The sequence below is a fragment of the Papilio polytes genome, unplaced genomic scaffold, assembly GCF_000836215.1.
Source record: "Papilio polytes unplaced genomic scaffold, Ppol_1.0 DF823824.1, whole genome shotgun sequence".
Taxonomy (NCBI): domain Eukaryota; kingdom Metazoa; phylum Arthropoda; class Insecta; order Lepidoptera; family Papilionidae; genus Papilio; species Papilio polytes.
In genome coordinates, this window is record NW_013525380.1 from 202,100 (window position 1) to 215,283 (window position 13,184).

The following is a 13,184-nucleotide window of genomic DNA, read 5'->3' on the forward strand; positions in this document are numbered from 1 at the left end:
GACATTTCCCCTTCCTATGCGTCTCCTCACCGTCAAATCCACTTTTCCTTCCCATCCTTTCCTCTTAAGAAAAGGGTGGAAAGGGAAAGGGACTTAAATTAGGCCTCCGGCATCACACTAATCAGACGAAACGCGGAATTGCTTCCACTTCACGCCTGTTTTCTGGTGTGGTCGTGGTATTGCACCGGGCTAGCCGGCCCATTCGTGTGAAGATGTTAAAGCGGGCTCTACCACTGTAAATGTTATATGGATGTTTGTTATGAGTTTGTAGTCTAAACGGCTAAACGGATTTCGATGAAAGGTATAGACGATAGTCTGGAAGGATACATAGGCTACTTACTTTTTTTTTTATTTCACACGGACGAAGTCGCGAGAGCTTGGCCTATAATTTTAGTTTAGTCTCAAAGAATTATCAAATTTTTCAATAAATATTTTGGTAACAGGAAAATAACAAACTTTGTATATGAGTTTACAGTAATAACAGTCAAGCTGTATTAATTCTGATACCTGTTTTACGCCCACGTATTTTTTGATTATAACATTTATTAGTTTATATCCTGTTGACATTTGCTGTTGAAGATATGACTAGAATTTAAAAAAGATTGTGTAGTCTTGTTTATAAATATGTTGCTTTAAAGGGCTTCGATAGGCTACATTTTTGCTCGTTTGTAGGGAGGAAAATGTCTTTCTAGGTTCGTTCTGATTAAGGGTTTTATTATTTTTATTTCTTTGTGATTTTAATACGTATGCTGTGAGTGTGAATAAAATTGCAAATGTAAAAAAAGCGCGCCAACTCGAATAAGCACAGATAATTAAACTCTTACTTTTTTTTTAAATTTCGAGCACGTTTCGCACGTTTACCTACAATGTGAACAGGTTATTGTCGTTCAGATCGCTGACGGTCACTTTCAAGGTCATTTGGTCGTCTCCACTACTTTTAATGTTTTTTTTTAATAAAGATTAAAATAAATCTTACATTGACTTTTAGCCTTTTTTCGTTGCAATTGAGACTGGCTGGAAATATGTGGTGTGTGAAACTTATGATAGTTTTTTTGTAACCTAAAACTTTTAATCTATGGACTTGATTTTTTGTGTTTTATTTGAAAATACAAAATCTAAAACCGAAGATAATCCTCTTGTAATCTTACTTCTTACTAATATTATAAATGTGAAAGTTTAGATGGATGGATGGATGGATGGATGTTTGTTAGCGTTTGTAGCTTAAACGGCTGAACGGATCTCCATGAAATTTGGCACAGGTTTAGAGCATAGTGTGGAAGAACACATAAGCTACTTTTTATCCCGGGTATAGTTACGGTTCCCGTGGGATTCATTAATTTAGTTTTTTAATGTTTACTCGATCATTCTGCTCAACATATCTTATTGAAATTTGTCACAGATATAAAACAAAGTTTGGATTACACATGGGATAACCTTCATCTCCGAGATATGTCCGGTTCCCGAGGGATATTTGTAATTTAAATAGTTCGTATGTTTTCTAATACCACGCGGACGAAGTTGCGGGCAACAGCTCGTAGTCTATAGCGGGCGTTATAAAGGTTGTCCTTACATTAATTCTTTTTGAGGAAACCGACGCTATCATTTCACAACAGTAGTAACGTGATAAGGAAAAGAATTTGCATAATTATTTAATAACACATCCATTGCTAATGAAGATATTAAACTGGTGACTAATGTTAAGAATAAAATTAGTACCGTGCTGTAGAATTGGCGCAACTCTAGATTATCGGCATAAACGTCACGTCCCTAGCCGACAGCTGTCAATGTCACTAGAAGTATGGATAAATTGGCGCGCATCCTTAGTACTGTTGCGCTTAACCGGACATCTGCAAGTGCGCACCGTACTAGTACAATTGGGAAAGCGTACTAGTACACACTTTTAGTACCTTTTGTACTTCAGATTTATGAGAACACAATAACATGAATAGAATACAACGGGCTATAGATTACTTCACATCAAATTTTAAGCAGGGTCAAACATATGTTATTAGCGAAAATAAATTTAAGTTGTAAATAATTTTATCCACTTTTAATTCTTATTACCGAAGGATGCTTCAATCTGGCAAATATTAAACCAAATCAAACAACGAAGAAGCGAACACTGACATCTTGTAGTGTACTAAAAGTGCCAAATGTCCGATTAACAGAAGCCGTTCGGTAACGTTACTTTTAGTACAGTGCCGAGTAACATTACTTACTAGTACATCGTACGTGTACTATCCAAGGCTGTTCCTGAGTCCTGACGAGAAGTGCTCTGAGTTTAAAGCGACAGTATCAATTAAATAAGTTGTCTAAAACGAATTGATGCTTTACAAGAATAGAAAATGATGACTCAGTATGTACTCTTTCCCAAGGGAGGATCCAGCTTTGGCGTCAGGGGGGTCACATAGTCGTGAACAAATCAAGAGCTTGACTAAATATGTAAATATATTTTGTCAACATCTTGAGCAATCAGCTCAGGGGGGGTCATGATGCTACCCCATGCTACCCCCCCCCCCTAGGTCCGCCGTTGCTCTTCCCAAAGATATAATATTTGACAGTTGTAACCGTTGCGGACATAAACAAGAAAGTGTTAAGAATTAATGTGGATGCCTACAAAGGTAGAGGAAGACCGAAGAAAGTATGGATTGTGTGAAAGAGGATATGCTTAAGAAAGGAGTAGTTTCAGATATGACGGCTGATAGAGATGTATGGAAGCAGCACATACTGTGCCGACCCTCCGTAAGGGATAAGGGCAAGTTGATAATGGTATTAGTTCACTTTTGGTATAACATAAACTTGTTAGTAATAGCGTTGATATTGATATGCATTTCACATTGACAGTACAGTAGTATTGCTTGAAAACTGGACTGGCAATAAACTAGCACATTGCAAATTACTGGGGCCAGTAAATCCGTAATTTTAGACAACTTACTTAATCGATACTGTCGCTTTAAACTCAGAGCAACACTTCTCGTCAGGACTCAGGTTGCGCGCCAATCTATCCATCCTTCCTGTGACATTGACAGCTGTCAGCTAGGGATGTGACGCTAATGCCGATAATCTAGAGTTGCGCCAATTCTACAGCACTGTACTAATTTTGTTCTTAACAGTAATTTATGACTTTCTCGATACTTAGGTAAGTGCAACCAATGTGCAACTAAGATAATAAGATTGTGAAAGATTTCTCGTTGTATTTTCCTTAATAAACGCTAATCACACGTCAAATACTCGGGTAAATTACATAGAAATTATTGCGAAGTGGTTTTACACACAAGTACGTGGCTTTAGACATGTCTTGACACTTCAAGGTCATTTGTGCGGAATGCCTCTAAATCTGTGTTTCCCATACTTTAATGTGTGCCCCTTAACATTTCTAAAAATTTATATGCCCCCAGAAATATTAATACAACAACGTTCACAGTCTAATGAAAATATAATCAACTGGCTGTTGTTCCCGACATCGGCTGCGTGAAAATAAAAAAAAACAAAAACATAGCCTATGTTACTCAGTGATAATGTAAATACAACGTTGAAAGAAAATTAAAGTGAAAAAACAATTTAAAATCGGTCCAGTAGTTTTTGAGTTATTTCAATACGTAAAAATACAAATCTTTCCTCTTCATAATATTATAGTGTGTCTAAATAATTTAGATTAGTTTGACAATTCACTTCAAATTTAGTAGGGATGGGTTGTGTAATCAGTCATGAATCTTATCGATTTTCGATTTTTATTCTTATAGAAGTTGGAATCGACAGATTTATTGTTATAACTAATGCAATAAAAAAACACTGTTTTCTCAAATTAATAATAACCATAACAATTAGTGAGAGTAAATAAATGTTTATTACTACTACAGCCGTACGTAATCGAATTTGATTTCGCTATTATTTCTGTCATCGCTAAATTCTCTACACTATAATCAACACTAGAATTGTCCTCTAAATTAGTGAATAAGAAAATTATAATTTTAGTTGAGTTTGATAATTATTTAAACCGAATATCGATAGTTCAAAATTGTTCGCTGCGTGTTTGTTTCGTCACGATACCTGTCTATTAAGTACGACATTTGCCTTCATACGAATTGAATTCGATATGCGTCATTTATCAAACTAATCTATCTTAATTAGACAAACTATAGTATAGAAGCATAGAAAGACAATTTTAGGTACTAAATTACCTTGTACTCGACTAAATTACTAACCTAGCGAACCTTTACGTATTGTAGTCCTGAATGCCAGTTTTTGCATCAAGTCTACATTTGGCCAGTACAGTAAATCAGTATCGTTTAATTGGACTGGCATCAAATAGGCACATTGAACAATAACTGGAGCTTCCGAACTGCAATACAAATTAAAAATGTAACCTTGACGCCCTTTTATATGCCTTAGGCGCCCTATCTTTGGCGCCCTGGGCGTACGCCCCACCTTGCCCTACCCTAAAGCCGGTATTGACGTCAATAAACAAATGTGGTTCGAAGTTGTATGATTACGTAATAATGACGTCATTTATGTTAAATGTTTTAGGACCGAGGTCGGTGTTGCATAAATGACCCAAAGGTCTTTATAATATTTAACATATGAATGCGAACAAATATTTTAATGCAGTAACCTTGCTTAAATATGTCGATGAATTGATGTATAAAATACGACTGACAAAGACATTTAATTAATTATATAGAAGCAACAGTGAGCGTAAAAAATACTCAATTTTTTCACTTACATCTTCTCTTAACGATACGTTACGTTGTCAAGATTAGTGCCACCTCGTGTCTATATTGACATGTAATAAAATTATTTTAGAAGATCATAATAAGCGCCATCTATTGTTCGACATTGTTATTAAGTCGCCATATCATCTAATTATAGATCCATCAACAGATTGCGTCAGTGATGAACGTGTGAAAAATGTTTTATAATAAAAATGAAATCTTATGCATTATTAATGTATCTATTTTGTCCACAGTACGTCTATGCATAGTGGAAGGTCGGGGCCAGTACAAACGCGGCGCCAAGTACTGTCCGGTACTTGACGAAGAGAATTCCAAAATAGAATGTGTACTCGGAACTGATAGGTAAATAACGCCATCTAGTAACAATTTAATGTAACTTGTGTCTGACAGGTTCAGGACGTTTCTATTTTCGCATGTTTATCGAAGTGTGTTTTTATTGTAGGTTAAAAAATTAAACTCGTGTTACGTAAACGACTGAACCGATTGTGACAAGAGGTATAAGTCTATCCTAATATCTCTCCGGCTCAAGGTCAATTGATGTACCCTCCCCTAGCATTTTTTTACGCTACGTTGCATCTAACATTGTGTCTATTGTGACTAAACGATATTTTTTTTTTTCCTTCTTAATTTCCTGCTGCTATGTTTTTTGCAGCAACCTTGTTATCTTTGGATTTTTTTTTTCTAGTTCTTTACCTTGTTTTTTTTTTTTATTTTTTTTTTACTAAACGATATTCCGAGCTGACAAGATATTTGAATAGTACTATACAATCGTTTTTATTTAATTTAACGTAATAATTTGTATTTTACAGATTGGATTGTCTACGACGTATTAGTAAAGGGACTGTTGACTTTGGAGTCTTCAGTCCTGAAGACCTGGTGGCTGCTAGATGGGCTAATGTTGATGTACTGGTGACCAATGAGTTACGAGACAGAGACAGTAAGTATTGGAACTTGAGATTTTTAAATACAGCAAGTAACAATGCTCCGAACCCCTCAGTGTGAGATGGTGATGATAATGAAATAAGAAGCAGGCCCAACTTTAGTCCCTTTTCCTTCCCACCCTTTTTCTCATAAGAATAGGTTGGGAAGGGAACGTGGATTTGACAGCGGAGGAGATGCATAGAAAGGGAAACATCTTTATGTGCGTCTCCTCCCACGTCGATTAAGGGTAGGCAACGCATCTGCTATTGCGAATGTCTATGGGCAGCGTTTCACCATTTTGGCGGATTCAGGTGGCCGCTTGCTCCTTTACCACCTTATATTATAAAAAAAAAGTAAGAAGCGTTGGTAGCATAGAGGTAAAATGCTTGTAATATATAAGTAGGGTTCTTTGTCGGGATTAGTCTCGTTGCAATGAACAAGGTATTTTTTCTGTAAGTCTTACACCGCGGTTTTCTACGACTGTACGTTTTATTTACGAATTTCATATGAATATTTAGACCGCGCACACCTTTGAATACACTATCGCACAACTGTTTAGTCTTCTCTATTTTTAGTGCAACTAAACAGTTGAATTGCTGAAACAATCGACAATCGCACAACAGTTGTGTGGATAGTTTAGTCAAAGACGCCCGCTCTAAATATTCATATGACACTCGTAAATAAAACATTGGTACAGTCGCGGAAAAACGCGGTGTTAGACTTACCGAATTATTATATCAGATATTTGAAGTCAAATATAACTTTTTTTATTGTTTTTTTCAGAACAATTCGAACGCAGTGTAGTAGCAGTAGTTAATAAGCGGATATTACCTGATAGTGCTGCCCCCTTAACTTCGATATTAAGGAACAGTTCTCTCTGCCATCCTGGCGTCGGTTTGGACGATCTGCGCCCTCTCAGTGATACTCTTTCTGGGGTAATATGATTTTCTATCTATCTACCTATACTTCTATACTATTATAATAAAGTGTAAACACACTTCTTTGTTGCCTAAGATGTCAGCAATCACAGCATATTTTTGAATAATTCTTTTTTTAATAAAAAGCCATACACTTACGTCATGCTTTAGGCTATATATTTTCACACCATTAAACATAGGGAGTTAATATTTTGGATAAAAACCCTAATGTGGGAAAGAGACCATAAGCTGCTGCTAACATCATGGAAGCAGCAAGATTGCCATAGTTGCAATTGAGAATTTGACAAATGTAAACAATAAATCAAAAATTTATAATTTTATGCGGATGAAGCCGCACGGTAACAGCTAGTACTAATATAATAAAGCATAAAGTAAGAAAGTAAAAGAACCAAATAACAACAAAGAAGCAAGATTGCCATTGTAACGGTAATTGTTATCCAATGAAGATATTTAAAAATATATAGACGAGACTGAACGAATTATCACCGGTACTTTCTCTGAAAGGTACTATATCAGTTGTCAAGTTTAGTGCCATCTCGTGGTTGTATTGACATGTAATAAGACATTTTACCAAACATACTATAAGCTTTTAAACATTTAAATATTATTTAATGACACACACACATATTGGGAAACAGCAATTTATTATATTGATTGGTTTCGGGGATACAGCGACAGATGGCGATATTAAGATTAAAAATGTTTCAAATGAAATGTCAATGCCTCCTCTATATATTTTAATCTCTTTTAACCAATGGTATAGAACTTTATTGTTATTTGTGCATTACATTTTGACATTTGCAATGGAATACTTTAGCAATAAACTAAAGTTAAATTATTACTAATTTCAGTATCTAGAATCTTTGGTGCTAACAAGATCGTGTGACCCGAATCTCTCACTCAGTGAGAACAGGATAAAAGCTCTCGCTGGATTCTTTGATAGGGCGTGTAAAGCCGGCCCTTGGGTACCTGAACCTTCCAGAAATGCTGAATTAAGTAAGTTACTTCTCTTAATTATAACTCACTAAGTGTTGCTCGCGACTTCGTCTTTGAAAAATTAATAAAAATATAACCTATGTTACTCACAGATTAATTCTCTTTCTAACGGTGAAATTTTTAAAATCGGCTCAGTAGTTTTTGAGTTATTTCAATACATACAAAAATACAAATCCTTCTAGTATAGAGTTGTCGCCCGCAAACTTCGTTAGCACAAAGGACCACCCGTTACTCCATTTTGACAGCGCGGAATTTAAAAAGAACGGCCTAAAAAGGCCAAACCTAAAAAGAGCTTATAATATGCCCGTCTGTCAGATACCCGTCAGGGAACAAACGCAGCTTGCGGACAGACAGACAAAATTTTTTTTAACTGCCATTTTGGTATCAGCAACATCATCTTCCCGAAATCTGGACTTTTTTTTATATTACAAACAGACTCTAATTTTATTAAATTTTACTAGGTGCTAAGATTAACAAAATAATGTTGTTTTTATAGAGAAAAAGTATCCATCTCTCTGTGCCGCGTGTCGCTCGACTTGCTCTGAGACTGACCGCTACTGGGGCGATGGCGGCGCACTCGCGTGTCTGTCTGAGGGCGCTGGTGACGTCATGTGGTCGGAACTTAGTGACGTCAAAGCATATTTTAAGGTCAGTATCTAATGTAGAAATTTATATAGGTGAAAAATAACTCGACACCACCAACTCACTATACGTCCCCACTAAGGGGGAGGCTACCCTAAGGGTAAATAGTTCATAGTCAAGGATTCTCAAGGACTTATCTTTGAATCACACATATCTTTGAATTTCTTCGCAGATTTTAGGCATCACTTGACTTGTAATCTACAGGTTTTGGGTTCGAATCCCGCTGTACCAATGTGATTTTTTTCGAATTTTCATATGTACATAATTTACCCAATATATTATGGTGAAGGAAAACATCGTGATGCACATATCGGCGAAGAAATTCAAAGATATGTGTGAACTCAACCCTCAGTGCAGCGTGGTTGACTATGGCCTAGTCACCCCTTGTTAGGGTAGGCTCCGTGCCCCTCGGTGGGGACGTATAGTGAGCTTGTTATGATGACGATGATGTTTTCCTTCACCGTAAGAACGTGGTACATGGCGATTCGAACCCAGGCCGGTAAATTACAAGACAGATGCTTAAACCACTGACACACTACGCTCTCTAGACTAGCCTAAAAACTGCTGACACTTCACTTTAAAACATTATCACATAATGTAACGCTCCTGGTGTCCAAAGTGACAATAAACAAAATAAATCAAACACTAAGAAACGTCAATTTCAACATTGAGATATCATTGTACAAAGTTACCGGTGAAATATTATTTTGCGGTTTTTTATAATTTTGCTTTTAAATTTGATATTCTACAGAATACAGAAACAAGTCATTTGGCGTATCTCTGTCGTGATGGTAGTTGGCAGCCTCTTGCTAACAACACGGATCCTTGCGTCTGGCTGAACAGACCCTGGCCAGTGATAGTCGCTAAAAGGTAATAAACTATAATGTTCTATTCGGTCAGTTTAAAAATAGTCCGTTTTTATGTAAAACTAGAAACTGGAATTAAAAAGTAACCTATAATATGCCTATCCATGTCAGCTACCCTCCAGTGAAAGTCCCGCCAAATTTGGTTAAGCGGTTTAGGAGATTACCCGGAACAAACTCGACTTGAGACAGACAGACAGGAATTTTCAAATGCGATTTTCGTTATCAGCAACGCTATTTGCGTTCAGAAATCCGAAATTTTTCTTTTGATATTACAAACAGACACTCCAATTTTATTATATGTATAGATAGATACATAAAAAATACAAAAATACTATAACTGTAACTAAATACAAGCGTCAATAAAAAATACATACAATAAGAACATTTTAAAAAATCAATTTAAAAACAAAATAGTTTGATTTAAATTTGAAATGACATTCCACAGAAAAGCGGCTGCAGCGGTGATCGCGTTAACACAATCTATACCATCAAGCGCTGCAGCTGTGGACCGACACTGGAGGGGAGCGCTCGCAGCGCTGCTAGAGCTGCGTGCAGCGCCGGTGCCGCTGTACGCGCCGCGCACGCCGCTTGACCACCTCGCTACTGCACGCGGCTTCAGAGAGGCGTATAGTCAGAGCGGATGTGATCCACCCAGGTCTATATTTCTATTATATATATCTATATCTATATGTCAATTTTACAACAAGCTTTTTTATTTATTCTTTAGACACTTATGTACTTTTCACAAACGGGGAAGACATTGACTCCTTCAGCAAATTCTAAAAATTTTAATTAAAATTATGAACTTTTATATGAACTAAACCTTTATCTTAACTACATTTACAATATTAATCTCAAAAACTATATCGATCTCATCTTGCATGTTATGCGTTCTTTTTTCTTCTGCTAATACGATATCTTTTTAATAACAAGCCAGTGCAAGTCTTAGTGGCCAGAAACCTCTTTGGCTGGATTCATACTTCTTGTCAGCCAAAGAGGTTGTATTTTTGACCGACTTCCCAAAAGAAGGAAGTAATCAAGTCGTATGTGTTTTTTTTTATATGTGTTACGGCATAACTCCGCCGCTAGTGGACCGATTTTGATAATTCTTTTTCATCCGAAAGGTAGTGCTTGTGCATTGAACACATATCTTTGATTTATTCAGGCACATAACTCTCTGCACTAAATCAGTGTTGGAGAAGAACAAATGTGAGTGGTTGAGTGAAGCGAGCGCGGTGTACGGGGTCACGCCGCCCCTCCAGTGCGCTATGAGAGCGAGCGCGCGCGATTGCATGGCCGCCGTGCGAGACGGAGACAGCGATGTCCTTGTTGCTGATAGTGATGTGATTGTTTCTGGTATTAGGTAAGATACCGCTTTTGATCGACTCATAAACGGCTCTGCAAGATGTCGTCTTAAAGTAACAAATTAATCTATATCTGTACTAATATTATAAACTAGCTGTTTCCACGCGGCTTCATCCGCATGAAATTATGAAAATTTTAATATTTGTTTACATTTGTCAAATTATAAATAGCTAATGTCAAATTGATATGACATGACAAACCTTAGCAATATTGCCTTCTTGATGTTGGCAGCAACTTATGGTTTCTTTCCTACATTAGGGTTTTTATCCAAAATATTTATCCCTAAGTTTAACGACGTGAAAATGTATAGCCTAAAGCGTAACTTAAGTGTGGGGCTTTTTATTAAAAAAAGAGTTATTCGAAAATATGTTGTAATCGCTGACATCTTAGGCAACAAAGAAGTGTGTGTTTACGCTTAATTATAATAGTAAAGATAGGAAAGATTTGTAATTTTTGTATGTATTGAAATAACTCAAAAACTACTGGGCCGATTTTAAAAACTCCTTAACCATTAAAAAGCTACGTTATTAGTGAATAACATAGGTTATATTATTCATTATTATTTAATTTCAAAACAAAAACTGACGGCTAACTACAAGTTATCGCAGATGGTTGAACAGATTTCGTTATTTCAGCGATTTTACCAAATTTTTAGGGTAAATCAAGTTTGTGTTGATTTCAGAGACTTCGCCCTTACCGCCATTCTCCACGAAGCGACACCCATAGTTGAGAAAACTCATACAGTTGTAGCTTACGTCAGAAAGGACGCCATGTTGAAAAAAATGTCAGATTTACGCGGGAAACGAGCTGTTTTCCCGCGCTACGATGGCGTCGCTTGGCATTCTGTATCAAAATACTTTGCCGATAAATTAAAAGTGCCTTGCGAACATTTTATAAGCTTTTTCAGTGATATTTGCGCTCCAGGAGTACAAGAACATAATGCAACGATTGAAATTATAGATAAATTAACCAAGAATTGCTTGAAAGAGGATGGTAATGGAGAATTGAACGCATTAAGGAGTTTGATAGAAGGAAAAAGTGATGTCGCTTTCTTCAGTATGAACACGTACAATAAATATAGAGGTTAGTTCTTGTTGTTTTTTTTTATATTTTTAAGCGACTTCACAAAGGTTTTCAATTTTTTTTTATTCCTTCAAAGTAATTTAAACGTAACTAAAAATATGCATCTCAGATAAATTTCAGTAATATACCTAAAAACTGACTTTAAAACAATAAATGCACATTAGTAAAATCTTCGGTTTTCTACCGTATTAGTTTTAAGAAGAAATCGGTATCACTGACGCACCCATCCCATCACTAGGACGCGCTATAAAGAGCGCGCGCACATCTTTGATTAAACGAGGTTTAGGCTAAGCGCCATCCGCGCTCGGCCACCTCAAGCCCGGTGAATCTGTAAATGCCTCTTCAAGGCAAACAGTAACAAATCAGTCACAAAAAAAAATTGATTAAACGATCGCACAATAGTTGTGTTTACAGCCAGTTCAACTGTTTAGTTGGACAACTAAAAATCGTGTCATTGGAATCAAAGCGTGGCTAAACAGTTTTGCGATGGTTTAGTCAAAGGTGTACGTACGCTTTTATACTTATGATTTCACAGTATTCAATAAAAGTTTCAAGTAAAATTTTCTTTCAGCAAACATCATCCATGAGCCGTGGGCGCAAAATATTGTAGAAATAATACCGATATGCCCAGAAGAGAATCCCGAATACTGCTTCATAAGTTGGTCGAATATCGGCCACGTGTTTGTCTCCAACAAGAATTCCCAAATGCGCAAACAAGAGATCACAAACGTATTCACAAAAATCGACCAACTGTTTGGCAAACATCAGCCATTCCATAGTCCAATGTTTTCTATGTATGGACAATTTAACCATCAAATGGACATCTTATTCCACAATAACACGAAGAACCTAGCATCAGATAATATGTTAAAATTGAACCCGTACGATAGAATACCGTTTAATTTCGAACGTACTTTGACAGATGTCAAAACTGACACCTGTCAAACGGCAGATCTCAGCCCGGATTCGAGTTTTAAATCCACGCCTACTGTTTTCTTGTGTTTCGTATCTCTAGTCGTTTGTTTATTATCTAGATAAGTAAATTGATGTTTTTGATTAAAAAAATAAATTATGTTTAAATTATTTATGTCTCTTCCTGAATAGGTAACCATATTTTTTAGACCCTAACTGTTCTCGTTCGGCTTCATCTGCATGAAAAAAACTATCCGGAGTCGCAGGCTAAAGCTAGATAAAAAAATATTATTTAGCTTTAGCCTGCGACTCCGGTCGCTTGGAATTAAATAAAACCAAAAGTGTGTAGCCTATGTGTTCTTCCAGACTATCCTCTACATCTATACCAAATTTCATAAAAATCCCTTCAGCCGTTTAGGCTACAAACTCTAACAAAAATACATCCATCCAAACTTTCACATCATACTATCATACTAATATTATAAATGTGAAAGGTTAGATGGATGGATGGAAGGATGGAAGTTTGTTAGAGTTTGTAGCCTAAACTGCTGAACGAATTTCGATGAAATTTGGCACAGATGTAGAGGATATTATGGAAGAACACATTGGCTACTGTAAATATTTGGTCGATAATTCGTAGAAATTAAATAATACAGATTTGTGCCAAGGATGCGTTTACTCCGTCAGCTAATTAATAAAACTCATGTTTCGAGACGGTAATGCGAAAT

General features: G+C 36.4%; 1 protein-coding gene across 1 annotated transcript in view; it reads left to right on the forward strand.

Annotated features, from left to right (window-relative positions):
- LOC106103308 (transferrin) overlaps positions 1 to 12,627 on the forward strand; it is an 18,581-nt gene extending 5,954 nt beyond the window's left edge. Inside the window, exons 2-11 of the mRNA XM_013283044.1 lie at positions 4,967 to 5,075; positions 5,543 to 5,670; positions 6,438 to 6,589; positions 7,444 to 7,588; positions 8,085 to 8,236; positions 8,982 to 9,100; positions 9,542 to 9,751; positions 10,262 to 10,459; positions 11,144 to 11,544; positions 12,116 to 12,627. Coding sequence (XP_013138498.1) covers positions 4,967 to 5,075; positions 5,543 to 5,670; positions 6,438 to 6,589; positions 7,444 to 7,588; positions 8,085 to 8,236; positions 8,982 to 9,100; positions 9,542 to 9,751; positions 10,262 to 10,459; positions 11,144 to 11,544; positions 12,116 to 12,582 — 2,081 coding nt within the window. The 3' untranslated portion in view covers positions 12,583 to 12,627. The remainder of the gene's footprint in view (positions 1 to 4,966; positions 5,076 to 5,542; positions 5,671 to 6,437; positions 6,590 to 7,443; positions 7,589 to 8,084; positions 8,237 to 8,981; positions 9,101 to 9,541; positions 9,752 to 10,261; positions 10,460 to 11,143; positions 11,545 to 12,115) is intronic.
- Positions 12,628 to 13,184: the final 557 nt, after the last annotated feature.